Source organism: Manis javanica, chromosome 2 (assembly GCF_040802235.1).
Source record: "Manis javanica isolate MJ-LG chromosome 2, MJ_LKY, whole genome shotgun sequence".
NCBI lineage: Eukaryota > Metazoa > Chordata > Mammalia > Pholidota > Manidae > Manis > Manis javanica.
Genome location: NC_133157.1, coordinates 155,239,729 through 155,266,522, shown reverse-complemented (window position 1 = coordinate 155,266,522; position 26,794 = coordinate 155,239,729). Strand labels below are relative to the sequence as shown.

General features: G+C 37.0%; 1 protein-coding gene and 1 non-coding gene across 25 annotated transcripts in view; both read right to left on the bottom strand.

Moving 5' to 3' along the window:
• The window catches only part of CSPP1 (centrosome and spindle pole associated protein 1), a 196,653-nt gene extending 171,417 nt beyond the window's left edge, over window positions 1-25,236 (bottom strand). For 3 of the 24 annotated variants that reach the window (XR_012128224.1, XM_036998185.2, XM_073229615.1), the window contains exons 1-3: window positions 24,727-24,745; window positions 10,928-10,995; window positions 8,995-9,094 (exon numbers count right to left, since the gene is read on the bottom strand). Coding sequence is in view for 22 of the 24 variants with exons in the window: in XM_036998185.2 (XP_036854080.2) it covers window positions 8,995-9,094; window positions 10,928-10,939 (112 nt within the window). In the remaining 2 variants the exon portion in view is untranslated. Of the gene's footprint in view, window positions 1-8,994; window positions 9,095-10,927; window positions 17,552-17,579; window positions 17,598-20,761; window positions 20,781-23,588; window positions 24,631-24,662 lie in introns of those variants that run through there. The other 21 variants (XM_036998177.2, XM_073229619.1, XM_036998179.2 and 18 more) reach the window with 20 other exon arrangements.
• Window positions 5,824-5,957, bottom strand: LOC118968346 (small nucleolar RNA SNORA31). Its single transcript, XR_005055964.1, has one exon. It is a non-coding gene; the product is annotated as a small nucleolar RNA SNORA31 (small nucleolar RNA).
• Window positions 25,237-26,794: the final 1,558 nt, after the last annotated feature.

Genomic DNA, 26,794 nt, shown 5'->3' with positions numbered 1-26,794 from the left:
CAAAGTAAAGAGACTCACTGAACTGGAGAAACAGAACAGACAAACTCAGGAAGGACCTCAAAAAGGAGAAAATATAAAAAGACCAATCAGACCTGAAGAATAAAACTAAAATGAAAATATAGTAGAGGGAATTAATAGAGGATGCAGAAGAACAGATCAATGATCTAGAGGACAGGGTTCTGGAAAGTAACAAGCTGAGAAACAGAGAAAGGATTTCTAAAAAATGAGAATATGCTAAGGATACCCTGCAACAAGTCCAAATGCAAAAATATTTGTATAATAGGGATCCCAGAAAGAGAAGATTGAAAGGTGTAGAAAATCTATTTGAAGAAATAATAGCTGAGAATTTACCCCAACCTGAGGAAGGTAACAGACGTCTAAGTCCTGGAAGTGCAGAAAGGCCCTAACAAGATGAACAAAGGAACTCTACACCAAATCACATAGTAATTAAAGTAGCCAAGTTTAAAGATAAAGAATATTAAAAGTAGGAAGAAGCAAGAAAAAGCAGAAAGTTACCTATAAAAGAAACCCTACAAAACTACCAGCATATTTTTCCGCAGAAACTACAGGCCAGAAGGGAGTGGCATGAACTATGCGAAGTGTTTAAAGGAAAAATCTACAACAAGAATATTCTACCCATTAATGCTATTATTCAGAGCAGAAGTAGAGATAAAAAGTTTCCCAGATACACATTAAAAGTTAATTCCTCACCACTAACCTGGCCTTACAAGGTATGTGAAAGGACTTCTTCAAATGGAAATGTTTTAAATTTAATGTTTTTCATCAGTGAAAACAAACCTATAGTACAGGTAGCAGACCAATCCCTTGCAAAGTGAGTACGAAGTTCAAAACACAAAAGCAGTAAAATCAATTATACACAAAAATTAATTAAGGGATACACAAAATAAAAAGATGTAAATGTGTATCACATACATAAAACATGGAGGGAGGAATAATAATAAAGTAGTACATTTAGAATGTGTTTGAAAATAAGTGACCACCAACCTAACAGAGAACGTTACATATATAGGATGGTTAAACTTCATTGTAACCACAAACCAAAAGCATATGAGATATACAAGAAATAAAGAGAAAGGAAACCAAGCATAACACTAAAGAAAGGCATCAAATCACAAGGGAAGAAAACAGCAGAGGAAAGAAAGGAACAGAGAAAAAGTACAAGAACAAACAGAAAACAACAAATTGACAATAAGTGCCTATTAATAGTTATTAAAAATGTAAGTGGACTAAATGCTCCAACAAAAGATACAGGGTGATGAAACAGATTTAGAAAAAGAAAAAAGGCAGCTCATCTATATGCTGCCTAACAAAAGACTTCATACCTAAAGACACACATAGACTGAAAGTGAAGGGATAGAAAAAGATATTCCATGCAAACAGAAATAAGAAGAAAAACAGGAGTAGCAATATTTATATCAGACAAAACCAAACCGATGAAAGTACCAAGAGACAAAGAAGGGCATTACATAATGGTAAAAGAATCTGACCCACAAGAAGCTATAACAATTGTAAGTATCTATGCACCCAACATAGGAGCATCTAAATATATAAATATATAAAGCAAATGCTAACAGACCTAAAAAAAGAAGAAATTGACATTAATACAGTAATAGTAGGGGACTTTAATACCTACTTACATCAATAGATAGATCATCCAGACAGAAAATCAATAAGGAAACAGTGGCAATGAACAATACATTAGACGTCTGATGGGTTTAACAGGCCTATACAGAATATTCCACCCAAAAGCAGCAGAATACACATTCTTCTCAAATGCACATGGAATGTTCTCTAGGGTAGATTACATTAGGTCACAAAACAAGTCTCAATAAGTTTAAGAAGACTGAAATCATATCAGGCATCTTTTCTGGCCATAACAATATGAAACTAGAAATCAATGCAAGAAAAAAAGTGGAAAAAAACACAAACATATGGAGACTAAACACCATACTTCTAAATAATCAATGGATTAATGAACCAATCAAAGAGGAAACCAAATAATCCAAGGAAACAAATGAAAACACAGAAACATAATGGTTCAAACCTGTGGGAAGCAGCAAAAGCAATTCTAAGAGTACATTCATAGCAATACAGGCCAACCTTAAGAAACAAGAATAATTTCAAACAAAACAATCTAATGTTACAAGTAAAGGAACTAGAAAAAGGAGAACAAACAAAACCCAATGTCAGTAGAAAGAGAGACATAATAAAGACAGGAGCAGAAATAAATCAAACAGAGATTAAGAAAACAATAGAAAAAAATCAATGAAACCAAAAGCTAGTTCTTTGAAAAGATGAACAAAATTGGCAAACCTTTAGCCAGACTTATCAAGAAAAAAAAGAGAGAACACAAAATCAGAAACAAAAGAGAAGTTAAACTGACATCACAGAGGTACAATGGATTTTAAAGAATTCTATGAAAAATTACATGACAATAAATCAGACAACCTAGAAGAAATGGACAAATTCCTAGAAACATACAATTTTTTCAAGACTGACCCAGAAGGAAACAAAAAAATCTGACCAGACCAATTACCACTAATAAAACTGAATCAAAAACTCCCCCCAACCCCCAAAAAAGGAAAATAAAAACACAAGTCTAAGACCAGATGGTTTCACAGGTGAATTCTACCAAACATTCAAAGAAAAACTAATACCCATCCTTCTTAAAGTATTCCAAAAAACAGAAGAAGAAATACTTCCAAACTCATTATAAGGCCAGCATTACTCTAATACTAAAACCAAATACATGACAAGTACAGACCAATATCCCTGATGAACATGAATGCAAAAATGCTCAAGAAAATATTAACAAACCAAATCAAAAATACATCCAAAGTATCATTCATCACAACCAAGTGGAGTTTATACAAGAGACTCAAGGATGGTCCCATATCTGCAATTCAATGTGATACACCACATTAACAAAAAGAAGGAAAAAAGTAAATTGATCATCTCAGTAGATGCTCAAAAAGCATTTGACAAAATTCAACATTCATTCATGATAACAACTCTCAACAAAGTGGTTATAGAGGGGGCATACCTCAATATAATAAAGGCCATATATGACAAATTCACAGCTAACATCATATCTAAAAGCTAAAATCTTACAGCTTTTCCTCTAAGATCAGAAACAAAAAAAGGATGCCCACTCTCACTACTTTTATTCAACACAGTATTGGCAGTCCTAGCCATAGCAATCAGACAAGAAAAAGAAATAAAAGTGCAATTGGTAAGGAAGAAGTAAAACTATGACTATGTGCAGATGACATGACACTATCTAGAGAAAACCCTAAAGACTCCACCAAAAAAGCTATTCATACTAATAAATGAATTCAGTAAAGTCACAGGAAACAAAATCAATATACAGATATCTGTTGCATTTCTACATACGAGTAACAAACTAGGATGAAGAGAAATTAAGAAAACAATACATTTTACAAATGCACCAAAAAGAATAAAATACCTAGGAATAAACCTAACCAAGGAAATGAAAGACCTGTATTCTGAAAAATGGAAAATATTAATGAGAAAAATTGAAGAAGATACAAATAAATGGAAAGATATTCCATGCTTATAGACAGAAAGAATTAATATTGTCAAAATGGCCATAGTGCCCAAAGCTATCTACAGACTGAATGTAATCCCTATCAGAATGGCATTTTTCACTGAACTAGAGCAAATAATCCTAAAATTTGTACAGAACCACAAAAGACCCTGAGTAGCCAAAGCGTTATTGAGAAGAACAAAGTGGGAACACTATGCTCCCTGATTTCAAACTATAGTAAAAACTACAGTGATTAAAACAGTGTGGTACTGTCCCAAGAACAGATGCATGTTGATACAGAGTAGAACAAGAACGTGGAAGTTAAGTCACATATATATGGTCAATTAATACATGACAAAGGAAGCAAGCATATACAATGGATAAAAGACCATCTCTTCAATAAATGTTTCTGGGAAAACCTCGCAGCTATATCCAAGAGAATGAAACTGGATCACTCTTGTGCCAGACACAAAAATAAATCTGAAATGGATTAAAGACTTCTAATGTCTGTCATGAAACTATAAAACTCTTAGAAGAAAACATAGGCAAAAAATCTCTTGAACATTAACATTAGTAAATTTTTTCTGGATACATCTCCCTGGGTAAAAGAAACAAAAGTAAAAATAAATAAGTGTGACTACATCAAACTAAAAAGCTTCTGCACAGTAAAGGAAACCATCAACAAAACAAAAAGCAAACTACTGTATGGGAGAATATATCTGCAAGTGATATATCTAATAAGGGTCTAATATCCAACATACATAAAGACCTGATACAAACTCAACACAAAAAAATACAAACAATCCAATTAAAAATGAGCAGAGGATCTGAACATTCTGCTGAAGACATACAGATCGCCAACAGATACATGAAAAGATGCTCAACATCACTAATCATCAAGGAATTGCTCATCAAAACCACAATGATATATCACTTCATACCAGTCAGAATGGCTAATATCAACAAAACCAGAAATAAGTATTGTCAAGGTGTGCCTTGTTAGTGGGTATGAAAATTGGTGCAGCCACTATGAAAAAAAGTATGGAAGTTTCCCAAAAAACTGAAAATAAAAATACGGTATGACCCAGCAATTCCACTTCTGGGAATTTACCCAAAGAAAACAAAATCACTGATTCAAAAGGTAAGTGCACTTCTATGTTTATTGTCACACTTACAGTAGCCAAGATATAGAAGCAACCTCAGTGTCCATCAATAGATGAATGGATAAAGGAGAGGTAGTACATATATACAATGGAATATTACTCAGCCATAAAAAGGAATGAAATCTTGCCATTTGCAACCACATGGATGGACCTAGAAGGGCTGTGCTAAGTGAAATGAGCCAGGCAAGGAAAGACAAATACCATATGATTTCACTTAAATATGGAATCTAAAGACAAAAATTAAAAAACAGAAATAGACTCATAGACACAGAGAAGAAACTAGTGGTTGCCATGGGAGTGGAGCATGCAGGGTAGATGAAACAGGTGAATAGGATAAAGAGCACAAAATCCCAATAATATAAATTAATCATCATAAGGATATACAGCACAGGAATAATAATAATAATATTGTAATATCTTTATATGTTGACAGATAGTAACTACACTTACTAGGGTAAGCATTTAATGATGTAGATAACTGTCAAATCACTGTTGTATACCTGAACCCAACAGAATATTGTACATCAACTACACTTCAATAAAAAAGTTTCTATAATTTTAAAAATCTCTAATTCATAATTTTTATTAAATAACTTACTGAAAAAATTTGACTGATTTAATCAATATCTTCTTACTATGAATTTCATTTTTTAAAATACATTTAAAAGCCAACCTCTCTTCCAAGAGGCATACTGACTCAGTGCATCATTTATCATGAACATTACCCATGTGTTGAAGTACTTTGCCACACCTTGAGAAAATAAAGAGGTGTAAGTTCTTGCCCCAAGGAACAGCATCTAGTCAGTAAACAGATTTATTTCAATACAAAAGCAGAATTATTTCAATATAACATAGTAAGTGTTATTTGATACCTTCTATAACCTGCTAGCACCTACCAGTTTGGCATACAATGAACTCCCCTTTCAATCAGGGATAAAAGCAATTCAACAGTTTTATGCCAGGTCTAGGCTGTTTTTTGTTTTTTAATTCAAATTTTAAATTCTTTTTTTGGAGTAAGAGTCTTTTCACTTTTTACAGGTCATTTCTGAGTTGCAAAAACTCTATATATTTTCCCACATTACCATGTTCTCCTCCTGTATTCCCCCATTCAATCTTGGCTGCCACAATTAGACAGACAGAAAGGGCAAGGATACTTTTTTCTTGCATCTGTAGTGGAAACCTTAGCAGCAGATGGTAACTGCTCCAGGACTGCCAAATAGATGCATTTGGTTGTTTTTTAATCTCAAGAGGTCATGGTCATGTCCCTATAATATAACTCAAGAAAGAAGTATCTTCAAATGCACAATAGGATCTATTCTACCCTATACAGAAAGAAAAGAGAGGGCTATGCAGTATGTGCACAGTCTAATCATGTTACTTATATACAAGCAACTGCTTACAAGACAGACTGGAAAACAGAGTTGGGAGGGTCACAAATTTTAATGCTATATCCTTCTGTACTCTTTATAATTGTTTTGTCATGTGTATTTTTATTATTTAATGGGAAAAAAAACCTCAAACAAACCAATGCTTTCAACCTCATCACTGAGCCAGGAACTATATTTCAAAAGCAGTTCAGAAAATCTATGAACGTTGGGTTTAAATATACGAAAAACTTCAAAGTATTGGGTGCATTACTTCATCTATTAAAAATGTCTTCCAGGATATAAAGCATCAAAATCAAAGAAATACTGCTCAATCTAAGGGAAAATGTTCAACTTATCCAAGGAAGAAAAAGGATTAGAAGATTATCTTTAACTGAGGTTTGACAGACCTGAATTAAAAAGATTAATGGAAGCATTTCTCAACTGTAATGGTTTCGTTATTATACACAATAATGACTTAGTAAGAGAAGTCAAAGAATTTCCTTTAATTAAAAAAATTGTAAATATTATGCCTAGAAATGGTTTAGAGAAAGAGAAGTCATCATTTGTTTTTATAGATCATTTTTGGCTGACTCTCATAATTTAAGTAAATCTGAGCTATCCTAACAAACTCCTTATCAAGGACATCATTTTATGAGTTTATATGGACTACACCATGTACATGCTATATATAAAATAAAGAACTTCGCTAGGCTTTGTCTCTGGTCCTGGGAGGTAACTTCTAAACCCTTAGAATTTTCCAAATGATAAGAATGTTCTTGTTATCCATCATAAGTACCTTGGGCTATACCCTACAGTTTATACTAATAAGGTGATTTATGGTGGGCCTCTAGAGAGCTTATGCTAAAGAGATGACACAGATGGGGGCCAGTCACTCCAGAAAGAAGGTAGAAGATTGGACTTTTGAGCCATCTGACATCAGCCAGACCTCAGGGGAAAGTAGGGGGTCTGAACATTGAGCCACATAGGCAGTGCTTCAATCAATCATGCCTGCACAGTGAAAGCCCAGAAAAAACTGGACACTGACTCAGGTGAGGTTCCTGGATGTCAATAATATTGATATGCCAGGAGGGTAATGCATCCCTGAGGCTGCCAGAAGCTTCGTATTTGGACCCTTCCAGACCATGCCCTATGCATCTCTCCCTTTGGCTAATTCTGGTTTGTATCTTTGCTATAATAAGACTGTATCATAAGTATAACACTTTCCTGAATTATGTGAGTCATTCTCTGAGAATTACCAAACTTGAGAGGATAGTGGAAACCCCCATTGTTGTAGCCAGCTGGTCAGAAGAGAGGATGGCCTGTCAACTCCTGAACTTGCAACTGGTGTATGAAGTAAGGTAAGACTTGTGGAAGACTGTGCCCTTAATTTGTGAACTTTGGTCCAAATCTGGGTAGTTGACCATAAGTCATTGCAATGCTCCTCAAATACTTTTGTGAAAAGTATAGTAGAAAAATCAGAAGGATAAACAATATCCATGAATATCATCACTATTTGTTCATGAATATCATCACTGTCTAACAGAATTTACAAAACCATAAAAATGTAGTGTTATATGATAGTTCAACTAAGAGCTTTTAATAGATTTTCATTGGCTAAATGAATATTGCCAGTTTATGTATCACTGATAGCTACTATGCTTAATTACTTATTCAAAGTATGGTGTCACAAAGCTTTAATTCTATATGTAATTTCCAGACGTTACCTTTTTAGACCAGCTTGTTTTATAATTCCTACATGAGCCCACCTGAGAAAACTCTCCATTGCCAAATATATTAACATTTCTCCCACTATGTACTTGACCTGACTTTTTCCCCAATGTTATTGAGAATAACTGACATATATCACTGGGTAAGTTTAAGGCATAAAGCATAATGTATATTGTGAAATGATTATAATAGGTACAGCTAACATCCATCTTCTCATACAGATACAATAAAAAGAAAGAAAAAAATTCTCGTGTTAAAGAAATTGGGGGTCTTAAGAGATAAAGGAACTTAACCAAAATATAATACTTAAGTTCACGAAAGCTGTACATAAGCCAATAATTTGTAAAAGAATCAGAATTGAAAGCACTACCTATATAGCTGATCCTAGAAGTAGCAATTACTTTGATCTGTTTTTCTCCCACTAACTATTCGGTCTCTTGGCCAACAACCCCTCGTGCCCAGTTAGTGCAAAGCCACTAATAATTTAGTAGGATACCCATGACCATGAAAAACAGTCCACTGGAGAACAGTGCTTTAACCAAAAGTACTTATCATATTTGACTTCCTTTATGGAAAAAAATTTCAGTCATCAATAATTCACAAGATAAACTTTTTAAATATTCATATTTTCTTTAAGAAATAAAGTATACCCACAATAAGCTAAAATGTGTTAAGAAGTTTCCAAATACTTTCATAACAAACAATAATCAAAGACTCAGTAGAGCTGCAGTATTACCTTCTTTACAACTCTAACATTGTCATCAAAAATTAAAATGGTCTTTTGCCAAATAACATTCTGTATCCTTTAAGCATATTCCTTTGATTTTTCATTAAATGCAAGTCCCTTATTTTTATACAACAATTAAGTTTCTCTCTCACCCCCTTACACACAAAAATTCCATTCAAATTTTTCAATTAATTTTTAGTTATATAAACGTACTGCTATGATTTCCATAAATCATAACCAAGGCAGTATCATTTAAAATGCGTAGAACTTTCTCAGAATGTATTATATTTCATATATACACAGTACTGTCATAGGTAAGTCTCTGGAAAGGAAAGAGTTACTGAAATTCCAAAGAAATCTTTTTTCTGACAAGACAAAGCTCTTCCATGGCAGCCTACTAATTAATACCTTAAAGTCAATTTAGCACACTTAATGACATACCTAAGGAGCCCCTGGTCTGTTGACTGTTTGGCGGTATGTTTTTCTTAGCCATGGAGATTAGTATTTTACTATTTTCAGAAAGCTTCTCTGATGCCTTTCTCTGAAAGAGACATAATATTTACAAAAGCAGAGGTGGGTGGAACCCACAAAGTATACAATTCATCTCAATACTTTAACTAAACAACTTGACAAAATTATATGATACATCACAGAAGGTATTTAAGTCTAAGTCTTGAGGACTTAACCAACAGTTTTTAATACTGTAATAAATATTCCACCATTTAAGTAATCCACCCATCATCAAATATTCACTGAGTCCCTACCAGATGCTGGAAACACACAAGTGGGAAAAACACACAAAATAATCTCTGCCATCACCGAGCTCATAAGCTATTGGAAGGACAAACAATAAACATAGTAGGTTATTAGACTGTGTAATATGTAGAGAGTGATAGAGAAGGGCTATGGAAACAAAAATAAAGCTTAATAAGGAGGCCCAGAAATGATGGGGAGGGGTTGCAAGGCCTCAATGAGCAGGTGATAACTGAACTAAGACTTCAAGGTTATTATTTATATACTATTTAATATCAGAAATTATAATAAAGCTGTATTAAAGGGTAGGTAATAACTTTTCCCAAGCACTGTAAGCTAGTCCTAACCTACTGGAGAGTGGTTAAGAGCATGACACTGAACTGGACATATGAAGGTTCCAAGCCTGAACCCACCAAAGTGTGTATCTGGACAAATTACTTAACCTCCACTGAGCTTCACTTTCCTGATCAGTAAAAAATTTCTACTTCACAGGGACATCGTGTTTAAATGAGATAATACATGTAAAGTCCTTGGCACAATTCTGTGTACATGGCAAGTATTACGGAATGAAGGCAACCCAAAATGATGGTCATGAGAACAGGCACTAGAGTCAGGCTGCCAGGAATCATCAAAGCCTAGTTCTACTAACTCTTATCACAGTAGCCTCATTACTTAACTTCCCCATGCCTCAGTTTATTCATCTGGAAAATGACAATAATAGTAGTATTTATCTCACAGATTCATGTGAAATACAAATATAACCTCTTAAGATGACGCCTCATCCATAGTTAGCACACAATAAACGTTAGCTATGTGAGTAAAATTCCTTTATAATTAGTGTGTTCATATCATTTATTAAACGATACCTTTTTCTAGGACAAATGCTAAACAAGATGAGACAGTGGAACAACAGGTAAACTAGGATTGTCTTGGGCAAACCAATATATACGGTTACTGTCATTATGATGGATAATATGGCATATTAATCTGCATCCTATATCTTATATACTGAACCCATGAGAGACAGTGACAGACACATCTGTCTACATTAGTGCTGATTAGAGCCTAGACAGTACCTACCACAATCTCAATAGGTAAGCTGCTAAATGGATGAATCCCTCTTTTACTAAAGCTAGGAAAGCTTTAAGAAAGCTTTTTCAGACACTGCTTTCAGAAACATTTTAACAAATTTATGTTCTCAAAGTAAATATAAAATAAACTATTTTAACAAATTCACTTTTGTAGATTTCAAAAAATTTTAAGAAATTGATTAATTTAAAAAAATTGAACTTTTCACATAGAATATGAGACTTGTTTTTATACCTATTTTGTGTATATTCTGAAAGTTCCTTGTATAGTCTCCTAGCCATTTTATGAGCAAATAAGCTATTCACTTAAACCCTAATAAGAGAGAAGAAACCACGAAATACAAAATACCACAAAAGACTGCCATTCAAAACCACTGAAATCTTCTCTGGAGTCAGGCTCTTGGAATTAGAATGACAGCACAGTTGAATTAAACTACAAAACAGAAGAGTCTCACTCATAGATGCTGTGCATTTACACAGGGCTTATCTTCAGAGACATTTTAATGAAACAAATTGGAAATTATAAACTTTACCTTCATCTCCATATAAGGTGGATCACTTGCCAATTCTGAATTCTCTTTGGCCAGTTTGGCTTTTTGCTCTTCAATAAATTCATCCAAATTATCAGCCATTTTGCAGATATTCAAAAAAAAACTTCAGTGAGCACACATACACAGTATTTTCAGGCTAATTATTAACATGAAGGCTTAGTATACATTTTATATTCACTAGCACTTATCAAATTGAAAACTTCAAACAAGCTTGACTAAAATATGCCTGCCTGCCTCTTCTCCCAACTCCCCCAAAAAACTACAACACACTTTAGAATATCTGAAATTAAAAAAGAAAACCACCACCATTTCCATCCTACTCACACACACCATTAAAAAACAAACAACAACAAAAAAAAAACACTTTGATCCTTAAGTCAAAGCCCTTTTTTAAGAGTTTTTATAAAACTGTCTGGAGGTAGTTTTGAACTTAAAAAAAATTTACAATAAGAATAGTACAAAGAATACCCAAATACTCTTTACCTATTCCCTATTAAGATTTTCTACCACTTGCTTTGTTCTTTATGCACACAAGTCCAAATTCACTCTACACCCATATAATTTTTATCTAAAAGTACTCAGTGAATTACATGTATCATGGCCTTTTACCCCTAAACACCTCAGTGTGTATTAACAATTAGATTATTCTCTTACAACACCTCAATTACCAACTTCAGTAACATTGTTTTTTTAATCCAATCTACTGTCTGTTCCAATTTTGTCAAATGACCTAACAGGATCCTTTACATCTTATTGTTCTCTCCAGATCAACATCCTATCTAGGTCAGGTATTCCATTTCATTGTAATGTTTCACTGAGCCTTCTTTAATTGGAACATTTCCGTAAACTTCCTAATTGATGGTTGCCTGAGTTGTGGGTGGGAGTGAAAAATGACTACAAAGGGGCATAAGGGAAGTTCTTGAGGTGATGGAAGCATTATAAATAGACATGACTGTGGTGATAACTGCCCAATGGTATGAATTTACTAAGATGTATGGAACTGTTCACTAGTGAGTAATTTTATCCATTTCCTGTCTTTATAGTTTTGCCTCAACTGGAGAAATCATATAAGTGGATCATACAATAAATATGTAGACCTTCGTGCCTGGCTTCTTTCACTTAATACAATGTTTTTGAGATTCATCTTTGTAGCTGCATCTGTCAGTAAGTATATTTTTTTTAATTGCTAAGTAATATTCCACGGTTTGTTTCTCTACGTACTGTTAGACATCTGGGTTGCTTCCATTTGTGGGCTATTTATGAATAATGCTATAAACATTTGTGTACGGTTTTTTTGTGTGGACATGTGCTTTTAATTCTCTTACATATGTTACCTAGCAGAATTTTAGTTTAGTGGTACAGTGCTAAACTGTTTCTTCAAGTGTAACATCTCTGCATTATTTTACTTTCCAACCAGCAGTCCAATGGTTGCAATTTCCATACATCCTTAAAAACCCTTTATATTTCAGTCTTTTTTGTTCTTAGTCATTTCACTGGGTGTCTGATTTATTGTTTTAATTTGGACTTCTCAAATGACTGTTGAGCATCTTTTTCAAGCCATTCATATATCCCTATAAATGCCATTGGCAAGATGTCTATTCAAATCTTCTGCCCATTTTTTTAATCAAATTGTCTTATTACTGAGTTCTAAGACTTGTTTATTTATACTGGATACAAGTTCTTTATCAGGAATTGGATTAAAGATGGCAGCATGAGAGGAGAGACACAGGCTTCCTCCTAAAACTGTGTACAATTAGAAAACAAAGTTGTTGCAACTAATCCTGAGAGAGCAACAGGCAAGAGGGCAGTGCCAGACAGCACACACCTGGAGAAAAGAGCTGACCTCACGGAACAGGGTAACGTACCAAAGCTGTGGCCAGGAGGGACCCAAGCCCTTACCCCACCCAGCTCACTGGCGGAAGGAAGAGAAATGGAGCAGGAAGGGAGTGGAGGCCTGGGACTGCTGAATACCTAACTCCAGAGATCTGGTCTGGGACCACAAACCTACATTTCATGGTGCTTTCATGATACTTATATGACTACTGGATTGGAAAGCTAATACAGGAAGAACTCCTGGAGAGACAGAGATTCCAGCCACTTGTGGAAAGCAGGGATCCATATCTGGCTGCTCTAGGACAAAAGCTTGTAACTGTGTGCTCAACCCACTGGTTAAGGCAGTGGAGACAGGCACAGAAGCCGGGAAGCAGGGAACAGCTCTTTCCTCTCCACAGGCACCAATATCGCTCCCCTGTGACCCCCAACACTGCTTCAGGGGCTGAGCAGCTCCACAGTAGAGCTTCTGGACACCAGAGGGCGCCATATACAAATATGAAACACCAAAGGAAGCTGGTCCAGAGTAAAATTAATATAACTCCAGAGAAAGATTTAAATGATATGGACCTTACAACTCTTCCTGAAAGAGAGTTCAAAATAAAAATCATCAATATGCTAATGGAGGTACGGAAAGATATCCAAGAACTCAGTAATGAATTCAGGTCAGAGATCCAATCACTGAAGAGCACGATGGAGGATATTAAAAGCAGGTTGTATACGGTGGAGGAGACAATCAATGAAATAGAAACTAGAGAAGAGGAATACAAAGAATCTGAGGCACAGAGAGAAAAAAGGATCTCTAAGAATGAACGAATATTGAGAGAACTGTGTGACCAATCCAAATGGAACAATATTCACATTATAGGGATACCAGAAGAAGAAGAGAAAGAGAAAGGGATAGAAAGTGTCTTTGAGGAGGTAGTTGCTGAAAATTTCCCCAGTCTGGGGAAGGTCATAGTCTCTCAGGCCATGGAGGTACACAGATCTCCCAACACAAGGGATCCAAGGAAGACAACACCAAAGCATATAGTAATAAAATTGGCAAAGATCAAGGATAAGGACAGACTATTAAAAGCAGCCAGAGAGAGAAATAAGATCACATACAAAGGAAAGCCCATGAGGCTAACATCAGACTTCTCAGGAGAAACCTTATAGGCCAGAAGGGAGTGGCATGATGTGTTTAATGCCATGAAGCAGAAGGGCCTGGAATCGAGATTACTTTATCCAGCATTATTATCATTTAAATTTGAAGGAGGGATTAAACAATTTCCAGATAAGCAAAAGCTGAAAGAATTTACCTACCACAAACCATCTCTAGAGTCTATTTTGGAGGGACTGCTATAGATGGAAGTGTTCCTAAGGTTTAATAGCTGTCACCAGAGGAAACAAAACCACAGTAAAGAAAGCAGAACAGCTAACTACTAAGCAAATGCAAAATTAAATTAACTATCCCCAAAGTCAATCAAGGGATAGACAAAGAATACAGAATATGATACCTAATATATAAAGAATGGAGGAAGAAGAAAAAGGAGGAGAAAAAGAAAAGAACCTTTAGATTGTGTTTGTAACAGCATCTTAAGTGAGTTAAGTTAGACTCTTAGATAGTAAGGAAATTAACCTTGAACCTTTGATAACCACGAATCTAAAGACTGCAATGGCAATAAGTACACACCTATCGATAATCACCCTAAATGTAAATGGACTGAATGCACCAATCAAAAGACATAGAGTCACTGAATGGATAAAAAAATAAGACCCATCTATATGCTGCCTGCAAGAGACTCACTTTAAACCCAAAGACATACACAGACTAAAATGAAGGGATGGAAAGAGATATTTCATGCAACTTACAGAGAGAAAAAAGCAGGAGTTGCAGTACTTGTATCAGACAAAATAGACTTCAAAACAAAGAAAGTAACAAGAGACAAAGAAGGACATTACATAATGATAAAGGGGTCAATTCAACAAGAAGATATAACCATTACAAATATCTATGCTCCCAACACAGGAGCACCCACATATGTGAAACAAATACTAACAGAATTAAAAGGGGAAATAGAATGCAATGCATTCATTCTAGGAGACTTCAACACTCCACTCACTCTGAAGGACAGATCAACCAGACAGAAGATAAGTAAGGAGACAGAGGCACTGAACAACACAATAGTACAGATGGACCTAACAGATATCTACAGAACTCTACACCCAAAAGCAAGAGAAAACACATTCTTCTCAAGTGCACATGGAACATTTTCAAGAATAGATCATATACTAGGCCACAAAAAGAGCTTCAGTAAATTCAAAAATACTGAAATTGTACCAACCAGTTTCTCAGATCACAAAGCTATGAAACTAGAAATAAATTACGCAAAGAAAATGAAAAATCCCACAAACACATGGAGGCTTCACAACATGCTCCTAAATAACCAATGGATCAGTGACCAAATAAAAACAGAGATTAAGCAATATATGGAGACAAACAACAACAATAATTCAACACTGCAAAATCTGTGGGACACAGCCAAGGCTGTGCTAAGAGGAAAGTATATTGCAACAGGCCTACCTCAAGAAAGAAGCACAATCCCATATGAGCAGTCTAAACTCACAATTAATGAAACTAGAAAAAGAACAACAAATGAGGCCCAAAGTCAGTAGAAGGTGGGACATAATAAAGATAAGAGCAGAAAAAAATAAAATTGAGAATAAAACAACAGAAAGAATCAATGAAAGCAAGAGCTAGTTCTTCAAGAAAATAAACAAAATAGATAAACCCCTAGTGAGACTTATCAAGAAAAAAAGAGTGTCTACAGACATAAACAGAATCAGAAATGAGAAAGGAAAAATCACTCCAGACACCACAGAAATACAAAGAATTGTTAGAGAATAATATGAAAAATTATATGCTAACAACCTGGATAAGCTAGAAGAAATGGACAACTTTTTAGAAAAATACAACCTTCCAAGGCTGACCAAGGAAGAAACAGAAATCTGAACAGACCAATTACCAGCAACGAAATTGAACTGGTAATCAAAAACCTACCTAAGAGTAAAACTCCTGGACCAGATGGCTTCACCGCTGAATTTTATCAAATATTTAGTGAAGACCTAATACCCATTCTCCTTAAAGTTTTCCAAAAAATAGAGAAGGAGGGAATACTTCCAAACTCATTCTATGAGGTCAGCATCACTCCAATACCAAAACGAGGCAAAGACACCAAAAAAAAGAAAATTACAGACCAATATCCCTGATCAATATAGATGCAAAAATACTCAACAAAATATTAGCAAACCAAATTCAAAAATGCATCAAAAAGATCACCCATCATGATCAAGTAGGATTTATGCCAGGGATGCAAGGATGTTACTGTTAGGCTGGAGAAAGGAAAACAAGGACATGCAAACAGAACAGAGAGATGCCATAAGGGGAGAACAGACCAGACTCCAAAGTCGTGCCATATATGGAAAGGGGACAGCTCTCCCTGAATTCCATCCTGATGTGCCATCTAAGACCCAGATGTCAGCCTCCTCCCTCTTGGAAGGAAAAAAGTTTCTAGTTGTCTATTATGTCACCTTTAGCCAATCATACCTCTCCACACCCCCTAGGATAGCTTTCCCACTCCTCCCCCTCCTAATCCCTTATAAGCCCCCCACCTTCCTAACCAGGTGTGACTTCTCTGGCCTGTGACAATAAGGCCACAGAACCTCACCCGGGGGTATTTAAATAAATTACATGGCCCTTTGTTGCCTCTCTTTGCCTGCTTATTCTGGCTAGAATTTATCTTACAGTTACAACATTCAAAAATCCATCAACATCATCGACAAAAACCACATCAACATCTCCAGAGATGCTGAAAAAGCATTTGACAAAATTCAACATCCATTCATGATAAAAACTCTCAACAAAATGGATATAGAAGGCAAGTACCTCAACATAATAAAGACCATATATAACAAACCCACAACCAACATTATACTTAACAGCGAGAAGCTGAAAGCTTTTCCTTTAAGATCGGAAACAAGACAAAGATGCCCACTCTCCCCACTTCTATTCAACATAGTACTGGAGGTCCTAGCCACGGCAATCAGACAACACAAAGAAATAAAAGGCATCCAGAAGACAAGGCATCCCTGTTTGCAGATGACATGATATTGTACATAAAAAACCCTACAGAATCTACTCCAAAACTACTAGATCTAATATCTGAATTCAGCAAAGTTGCAGGATACAAAATTAATACACAGAAATCTGTGGCATTCCTATACACTAACAACGAACTAGCAGAGAGAAATCAGGAAAACAATTCCATTCACAATTGCATCAAAAAGAATAAAATACCTAGGAATAAACCTAACCAAGGAAGTGAAAGATCTGTACTCTGAAAACTACAAGACACTCATGTGAGAAATTAAGATACCAATAAATGGAAACACATTCCATGCTCATGGATAGGAAGAATTAATATTGTCAAAATGGCCATCCTGCCTAAAACAATCTATAGATTCAATGCAATTCCTATCAAAATACCAACAGCATTCTTCAACAAACTAGAGAAAATCGTCCTAAAATTCATATGGAATCACAAAAGACCTGGAATAGCCAAAGCAATTCTGAGAAGGAAGAATAAAGCAGGGGGAATTACACTCCCCAACTTCAAGCTCTACTACAAAGCCACAGTAATCAAGACAGTTTGATACTGGCAAAAGAACAAACCCATAGACCAATGGAACAGACTAGAGAGTCCTGATACAAACCCAACCATATATGGTCAATTAATATAAGATAAAGGAGCCATGGACTTACAATGGGGAAATTACAGCCTCTTCAACAGCTGATGTTGGCAAAACTGGACAGGTACATGCAAGAGAATGAAACTGGATTATTGTTTAACCCCATACACAAAAGTAAACTCGAAATGGATTAAAGACTTGAATGTAAGTCATGAAACCATAAAACTCTTAGAAGACAACATAGGCAAACATCTCCTGAATATAAGCATGAGCAACTTCTTCCTGAACCCATCTCCTTGAGAAAGGGAAACAAAAGCAAAACTGAACTCATGGGACTACATCAAACTAAAAAGTTTTTGTATGGCAAAGGACATCATCAACAAAACAAAAAGGCATCCTACAGTATGGGAGACTATATTTATAAATGACATATCCAACAAGGGGTTAACATCCAAAATATATAAAGAACTTACACAACTCGGCACCCAAAAAGCAAATAACCCAATTAGCAAATGGGCAGAGGATATGAAGAGACAGTTCTCCAAAGAAGAAATTCGGATGACCAACAGACACATGAAAAGATGCTCCCCATCACTAATCAACAGGGAAATGCAAATTAAAACCACAATGAGATATCACCTCACACCAGTAAGGATGGCCAGCATCAAAAAGACTAAGAACAAATGTTGGTGAGGATGCGGAGAAAGGGGAACCCCCTACACTGCTGGTGGGAATGTAAAACTAGTTCAACCTTTGTGGAAAGCAGTATGGAGGTTCCTTAAAAAACTAAAAATAAAAATACCATTTGACCATGGAATGCTACTCCTTAGAATATACACAGAGAATACAACTTCTCAGATTCAAAAAGACATATACACCCTATGTTCATCACAGCACTTTTTACAATAGCCAAGGTAAGGAAGCAACCTAAGTGTCCATCTGTAGATGAATGGATAAAGATGTGGTACATATATACAATGGAATACTATTCAGCCATAAGAAAGAAACAAATCCTACCATTTGCAACAACATGGATGGAAATGGAGGACATTATGCTCAGTGAAATAAGCCAGATGGAGAAAGACAAATGCCAAATGATTTCCCTCATTTGTGGAGTATAACAATGAGGCAAAACTGAAGGAACAAAATGGTAGCAGACTCAGAGGCTCCAAGAATGAACTAGTGGTTACCAAAGGGGAGGGATGTGGGAGGGAGGGTGGGGAGGGAGGGAGAAGGGGACTGAGCGGTATTATGTTTAGTACACATGGTGTGGGGATCACGGGGAGAACAGTGTAGCACAGAGAAGGCACATAGTGTATCTCTGGCAACTTGCTGCGCTGATGGACAGCGACTGCATTGGGGCATGGGTAGGGACTTGATAATATGGGTAAATGTAGTAACCACACTGTTTTTTCATGTGAAACCTTCATAAGGGTGTGTATCAATCATACCTTAATTAAAAATTTTTTTAAAAAGTTCTCTATCAAACATGTTTTGTAAATATTTTCTCCTAGTCTTTAATTTTTAAGTTTTCTGAATAAGCCTGTTTTGAATAAAAATTTTTAAAAGCAGTTTTAGGTGCACAGCACAACTGACTGAAAGGCACAGATTCCTTGTATATCCCCTGCCCTCACTCATGCACAGCCTCCCCGTATTATCAACATCCCCCACCAGAATAGTACATTTACTACAATCACTAACATACTTGGGCACAGCATTATCATCCAAAGTCCTTAATTTACATTAGGGTCCACTCTTGGTTTTGTATATTCTATGGGTTTCAACATAGGTGTAGCAACATGTATCCACCAGAGTAGTTTCACTGCCCTGAAAGTCCTCTGTGCTCCATCCGTTCATTCCTCCCTCCCTTCTAAGCCTGGGCAACCAGTGTTCTTTATACTGTCTCCATTGTTTCGCCTTTTCCAAAGAGTCATAAAATTGGAATCATACAGCATGTAACCTATTCAGATTGGCTTCTTTCACTTACTAATATGCATTACTGATGTTCCTCACTGCCTTTTTTCAATTACTGTTAGCATTCAATCTACTATCCCATTGTCTGGATGTACCACAGTTTATTCATTCACCTACTGAAGGACATTTGGTTGCTTACATGTTTTAGTAATTATGAATAAAGCTGCTATAAACATCTGTGTGATAATGTCTTAAGAGCAAAAGTCTTCATTAGCTTATCCATTTTTCATCAGTTTTTAATCATTTGTGTGCTGTCAGGCGTAAGATTTTGCTCAGCCAGCCCAAGATCACAAATGCTTTCTTCTATATTTTCTTATAAGTTTTATAATTTACTATTATAATTAAGTCTGTGACCATTTCAAGTTAATTTCTGCAAACGGTGTAAGGTAGGAGTAACCAAGGCTCAGTTTTTTTCCATATAGACATAAAGTTATTCCAGCACATTTTCTCAAAAGACTTTCCTCGTTGAACCTCGTATTTTTTTTTAATGTTTTTCAAAAACCTATGAAACTTAGTGACTAACTGGCTATGTGGCAAGAAAGATGGAGCCACTGTTAACCAAAGTCTGAAGTACTAAAAACTAAATGTGGATGAAATCCTGGACAGAAATAAGTCAGAAGAAGCCTACTGGCTTGGAAAGGTTTGGTTTAGACATGTTAAGCTGGAGTTGGTAAGACGTGTTAATGGAAATTTCCATCAGATGGTTAGAAATTCAAGACTCATACTCAAGGAAGAGGACCACATTAGAAATGTTTTTTTAAGAGTTAACTATTTTAAAGATAATAGTTGAGGCCATGGTTAAATGGGCATAAACAGGGTAAAAAGAGATGAACCAGAACTAAATGCTGGGCAATGGTCACTTCATGGGTTAACATAAGAATTAAGGCTAGGGGAAAAAAATTACTGAGAAGGAATAATTAAAAAAAGGATGCAAAGAAACCCCCATCAGCAACATTTGTGGAGAAAAAAAGAGAGATGAGAAAGAATGTCAACAAAATGAAATAAAATTTTTTAAAAAGCGTCCACTGAATTTAATGTCTGGGGGATGATGGTAATTTGTAAAATTACAGAAAAGCAAGCTTTACCGAAAAGAAATATGCTGAAATTTTTACCTAGTACATAATGTGAACTTCATTCTGCTATTCACTTTCAAAAGAACACTGATTTAAAAATACGGTTTTAGTAAAATGCATCTCAAACCAAAGAAGTAAATATATTTTAGACATTTTTAATTTGCTAATTGTAAAAGATTTTTCCTAATAAAAATTCAAAACACCTTACCAGTTTTCATGTTAATAAAAATCACTTCTTAAAATCTGCTAATTTTCCTAAATATTTTATGCCTGATAGAAACAAAAGATAATAATGGTATAATATATATACTTTGCTATAAGATTTTATCCATAATTCAAGCAGAAATGTCATTAGCCTAAAAGAGAGAAGATAACAAGTTTCTTTCACTCTAACTTGTCTCCATATAATAGTTAACAATTATCAATTTCACATGTTCATTTAGTTGTTCTGACTTTGAAAGATTGCTCCTGAATCTATAAATACTTAAATTCCCCTTTGTTATAATAACTAACATCAATTATAAATTCTAGAATTTATTTTACAAATTTATTTATTACAGTAACCATAGTAATAAAACATTTTTAAACATGATAGTGAGTATAATATATGCCATAGCTAAAACGAGATTTTTCAGATACAAGTTTATGTTTAATCATTTCTAAATTTTCTGTCTAATCTGATTAGAATGTAGTATCTCTAACATTAAATTGAAGAGTCAAAGATACTAATAAGCTTTCTCTGGCAATGCCCTCCAAGACTACCAGGAACACTACTATAGTTAAACTAGTTGGATTTACGACTCATTGCATCAAGGGATGCATCCTGGATGCCCACCATGGGGAACTCTGGAATAATTTAATTAAGAGGTGTTAGAAGAAGCTTACAGGATTTAGACTTGTGTTAGGTGATTTGGGGGAGGGCTTAAGGAAGCAGAGTTCTGCTCAGAATTGAATGCTGTAAGAAGGTAAGGGTAATTCTATGACTGCACATCTTAGTAACTCTTATCTATACAGAGAGACTAAAGCTGTAACTGGTGAAGAGGCGGCAGTCACTCATCCACTGGGAAAGGAATATTTGACATTTTGTGGCTTAGACAACATTCATGCTTTGTCTGTGTTTGGACATGACTATGGAGTGGTATTGTTTTTGTCATGACCCATTACAGACACAGAGCAGCTCTGTTCAATGTTGATGCTCTGTGCAACTGTTTATCTTCATAGAACAAGCCTAAGCAGTAATGCCAGGCCAGTTTCTAGCAACACCAAGGCCTTTGTGATAGTACAGGCCAGCTTCTAGCTGTCATGGCCACTCCTGAAAGCATGTACAGCCTTAAGCACAAAGCACAGTAAGTACGTTTAAAATTTAAAAACCACATTACAAGAAAGACTAGCCAAAAGAAATCTGAAAGAGGGTATCTTATTTTCCCTCACTCCTAATGTAAAATCATTCACAACTTCTTAAGATATTATTACCAGGTTTCTTTTTTTCCCCCAAGTAGCTGTGTACATAGTATGTAGATGATAAACTGTTTTCAGGAAAACAGTTAAATTGAAAGGCCTGGATTTGAAATCTGATTCCATCACTAGTTGACTTTATGTGATTGACCTCATATGTTAAGGAACGTTATGTTGCTTAACCTCTCTAATCATCAGTTTCTTGGAAATATCAGTAAAATGGAAATATCTATTCCACTACTGTTATGAAGAAAAAACAAATGATGCATAAAAAATACATGGCACACCCGAACACTTAGAAACCAATAAAATCATGGCTGTTTTATTAATTCTTGCTGTATTTTCATCAGTACTTCTTTTTTAAAAGGCCTACAAAGTACACTGGAATTTAAATCACCAATAATTGATACTTGGTTATCATAATCCAAATCAACATCTCTAAATCTTAAACTCAGGCCCTTCAGAGTTATCAAATACATATACATATAAGCAGACCAGAACATACTCACTCTGCTAAGCCTAAGCAAATCTAAAAAACAGAAAGCATGCAGAAAGAACTGAAGATGCCAAATTCCTTCTCCCAATTTCATCAATCACAAAGAGAGGAGAAATGTTGCTCCCATACTTTTTCCATTACATGAGCTGCGAATTTCCTCCACGTTATGGAAGCATGACGAACAGAAAATAATTCCCCTCCTAAAAGAGGGCATTGTTCTAGATGCTAGGGGGATGAACTGTGCAGGCATGATCCTTTCCTTCAAATTTGGACCAGATAATGACCCATGTTACAGTGGGTCACAGTCTAGCCAGACTAGGGGTTGGGGATTGCTATGAGATACCTATAAAGGAGCCAGCAGTAGTATCCAGAAAACAATTTGAATACGTCTGGAATTCAAAATAGAGTCTAAGATGGAAAAAAAAAAAAGGTTTCATCGTTTTTAAAATAATCATTAAAGCTATAGGTAGGTTGGCTGAAAAAAAATAGACCTTTCAGTAGGAGAACAGGACTGAGGACAGCATAGCAAGGAATGATAACATGGGTGTGGGGTGAGGAAAGGAGCCTGGGAAAGAGCCTTCGAAGAGGAGGATTAAATGACCCAGGACAATGTTTCTTACTCCCATCCATCCAGAAATCCTTTCACCAAATGAAAGGTGCTCAATCTTTTAGTCCCAGCAGATGACATCCATATGAGCAAATTACTTCCATGAACACACCCAGATTTTGACAAATCCCTTTAAATGTTAAGAATACCCTGTTGCTGAACAGAGAGAAGAAAGTTGAGGATTAAGATACAAAGAGAGAATATATAAAAGTGCTATTAAATCTGTTACCAACTGTTAATAATGTGTCATAAATGGTAAGGACAGCAGAATAATTAAACAGCTTTTGGGTTATGCAAAATTGCCCAAACACTTGCTCAAACACCTTTGTTTCCCACTCTGAAAAACAATGGGAATGTGTAGCCATAATGTTAAAAGGATAATCTGAAATCTGCTCAAAGTTTGTAATAATTAAGTCACATTTTTCTGAATACTTCATTTGGGAATAATTATACTTAAAGTATCCTGTTTCAATTTACCCTATTTAAAACCAGCTGCTGGCTTCCAGGTTATCTGTACTGCAGGAGACCCAAAATTTCATGCCTGTAGAGCAGGTCAACAGATATTTAACCACAAGAAAGGTAGTGTCCTCCTATAGAAAATAAATAATAATAATCAGAAAACAAAGCAGCATTTTACTGGTTTCCATGGAATCCCTTTTTGTTGCTTGTCAACATGACAAGTCATTCTTTCATTTAGGACCTCAAATAGAACCTCTCTGAGGTTAACTGCCTTTTTACAAACTTTTTTTCCTGGTTGCTATTAAGCTCTTAGACTTTTTGAGGTGTTTGAAAACTAGGTGGTGGTTTACTTTAGACTTTAGTCTTCCCGAATCAAGCTAAACTTCTTAATCCTCTAATCTTGAGAGCCAGTCTCTCTCTCTCTAAAAGATGTCCCACTATAAACATTTACTGAAAATTGGATTCAAATCCCAGATAACCTAAAATCAAGGCAGTTAGAAAGACAGGCCAGAGGAAAACAGGGTCATAATAGCACCAACTTCACAGGGCTGCGGTGATTAAATAAACTTTACTTGCAAAGCGCAGAGAACGTCGCCGCATGCACAAGCACTCAATAAACGTTAACCATTAACCAGCACCGAGGAAAACATGAGGTGCTTCGAGAGGCTTCGCCAAGCAGCGGAAGAGCCGGCGGATGGGGAAGAAAGGCGAAAGCACAGCCAGTCTCTGGGCGCTGTGGGTGGCGGCCACTTTAGGAAGCATCAACGCGTTGTCAGGCAACCAAGTCTCAACAGCTGCGGAGGTGGCAGCGGCCCCATAGTCCCGACCGCGTACCCAGGGTACAGCCCGCGAGTCGCCCCTGCTGCAGCGAGACTCCCACCAGCAAGAAGCCCCAGGAAACACCGCCCAGGGCCTGACAGCTGCGAGCCCCCGACCCGTGAACTCTACCCTGTACCCGGGCCCAGCAGCCGCGAGACCTCCCCCGCCGGGGGGGCCCGCGGGGAACCCCGCCCCCAAATGCTGGGATTCTCTGCGCCGCGGCCAGCGGGACTCCACAAGCCCTCCGCCCCCAAGGAGCCCCCGCCTCCTCACCCGGGACCGCTAACCCGGCCCTGGGACATCCCCCTTCCCAAGTCGCCAGGCCCGCTCTCTTCACCGCGAACGCTATGAAGAGCTCGCTCGCTCGCGTCTGGGGACATACACAGCATTTCAGCGAGGTTCCTCGCAGTCCGAAGAGCGGGTAGCGTCCGTCGCAGGCTCCGCCTCTCAGGCCGAGTCCCCCGCCCTCCCTTCGGCAACGGCCGAGCGCGGCCCCGCCCCCACTACAGCCGTGGGCAAGACCGCGCGGCCCAGGGCGCCCCCTGCAGTCCCGGAGGCCCTACAGCCGCCCAGCGAATCCCACGGCTCACCGCGTCCAGGATGGGTACTCCGCCACCTGGTTCCACTAATCGGCCTGCTTCAACTGGGGGCCTCTTAAACCTTGGAGCCACTCCCAGGCTAAATCGATTCCAGCCCCTCCAAGCCCCAGCCGGCCTGGGAAGAGGGTCACAGAGCCTGAAAAGAAAAAACGGTAGGAGTGGCAGTGAGAAAAACTGCTAACATCTCACTCCTGGCCATTTCTCATCTCCCCACAGTCTGGTCAACATTTTGTCTTGCGCTTTCATTACTAATTTCAACATAGTTCACTCCAATACTAAGTGGTCTATGCTGCCACTAGAAAAGAGATCTCTAGGTTCCCAGTAGAGTGGAACTTAAAGTGCTGTATCGTAAATTACTTTGTAAAAGGGTTTTAAAAATAAATTTTCTTCAAATGGAAGTTCATATCAAAACTGCAGACGGAGCTGTGGACATCCGATAATTCCTATGTTTTTAACTGTATGCCACACACCTTACTAGGAGTAGAAGATACAACTCAGAATGTAGTGTCCTGCACTCTAAAGCTTACAGTGAAAAGAAAAATTTATAAGTAAATAAACACATTATTACAAAGCAATGTAACAGTTTATAGAAGTACCTTACAGACATTTAGAGACACCATAGACGGAATGATTACCGAACAGAGAAGTTAAAGATTTCATGGTAGAGATATCTAAACTATGTTTATAAAGATTAATATGAGCCCCCCGGCAGAAAAGTCAGGGGAGACCATTTTAGGCAATGCTAACCATAGATGCAAAGTTTCTGGATGACCAAATTAAGATGAAGCTGGGTAAGTGAACTGTGATGCTATTCTTTCCCTCACAATCATCCCTCACTCCAGCAAAAAAAAAAAATTTATTGAACCCCTACGCTAGGTGTTAGCAATAAAACAAGGAACAGAGAGCTGGTCCCTGGATTTTGGAACTTAGAATGTAGTGTGAAGTTGAGGGAAAGAAGGAGAAAGTAAGAACACCTGAAACAAACAAGTGAGATAATTAAACACTGTATTAACTGTTGGAAAACAAATAGGTTGCTGACATTAATTCGGCCTCGGGGACAGACGTGGTTCACAGGGCAGTGCTGAAGATTAAACTGTAAACGGTTTTCCGAACTGGTTACTGGACACTTCCAGAACGTTTATACCTCACTGTGATGTTAATTTTTACAAATAACAACAGACAAAATCATAGCGGTCCAAGAGTTTCCACAACCACAGCAGAACGCTCGGGCACACGCCTCTAAGAAGAGTGTAGAGCCAAACCACCACAAACCCGTAGGATTTTACGCATGTGCAGCGATTCATCTGGAAATAAACTAGGAAGTCATGCTTAACTTTCTTCTCAACCAGCATCCAGAACTACTGATGTCTCAGTTTTTCCACAGACATCCTTATTTTTCAGTCTTTCAACAAATATTTCATTTAAGGTACCCATACCCACATTAAAAGTTTTTTTCGCCTTCCCCCCTTAAGGATCCGCCCATTTTTAACATGGCGGGAGCCGAGTCTGCGCAGTAAGAACAAAGACGGCCCATTCAAGTTTCTGGCATAACGTTAACATGCCCTTCTTCCGGTGTAGAAGGCTATACCATTCCCATACCCACCAATTGTGTTTGTCCTAATTCACACATATAATTACCCAAGATAATATGTTCTCATTTCAGCTACAAGAAGATCCCTCTGTCTCTAACTATTATGTAACGGCTGTTTATATCGCCGCTTCCCCGACGGGCTCCCGCCATCCCCGAATGGTCTGTACCAAATTCACCTCCGGTTCTAGGTGTCATGGCTGCCTCGAGAGTCTAGT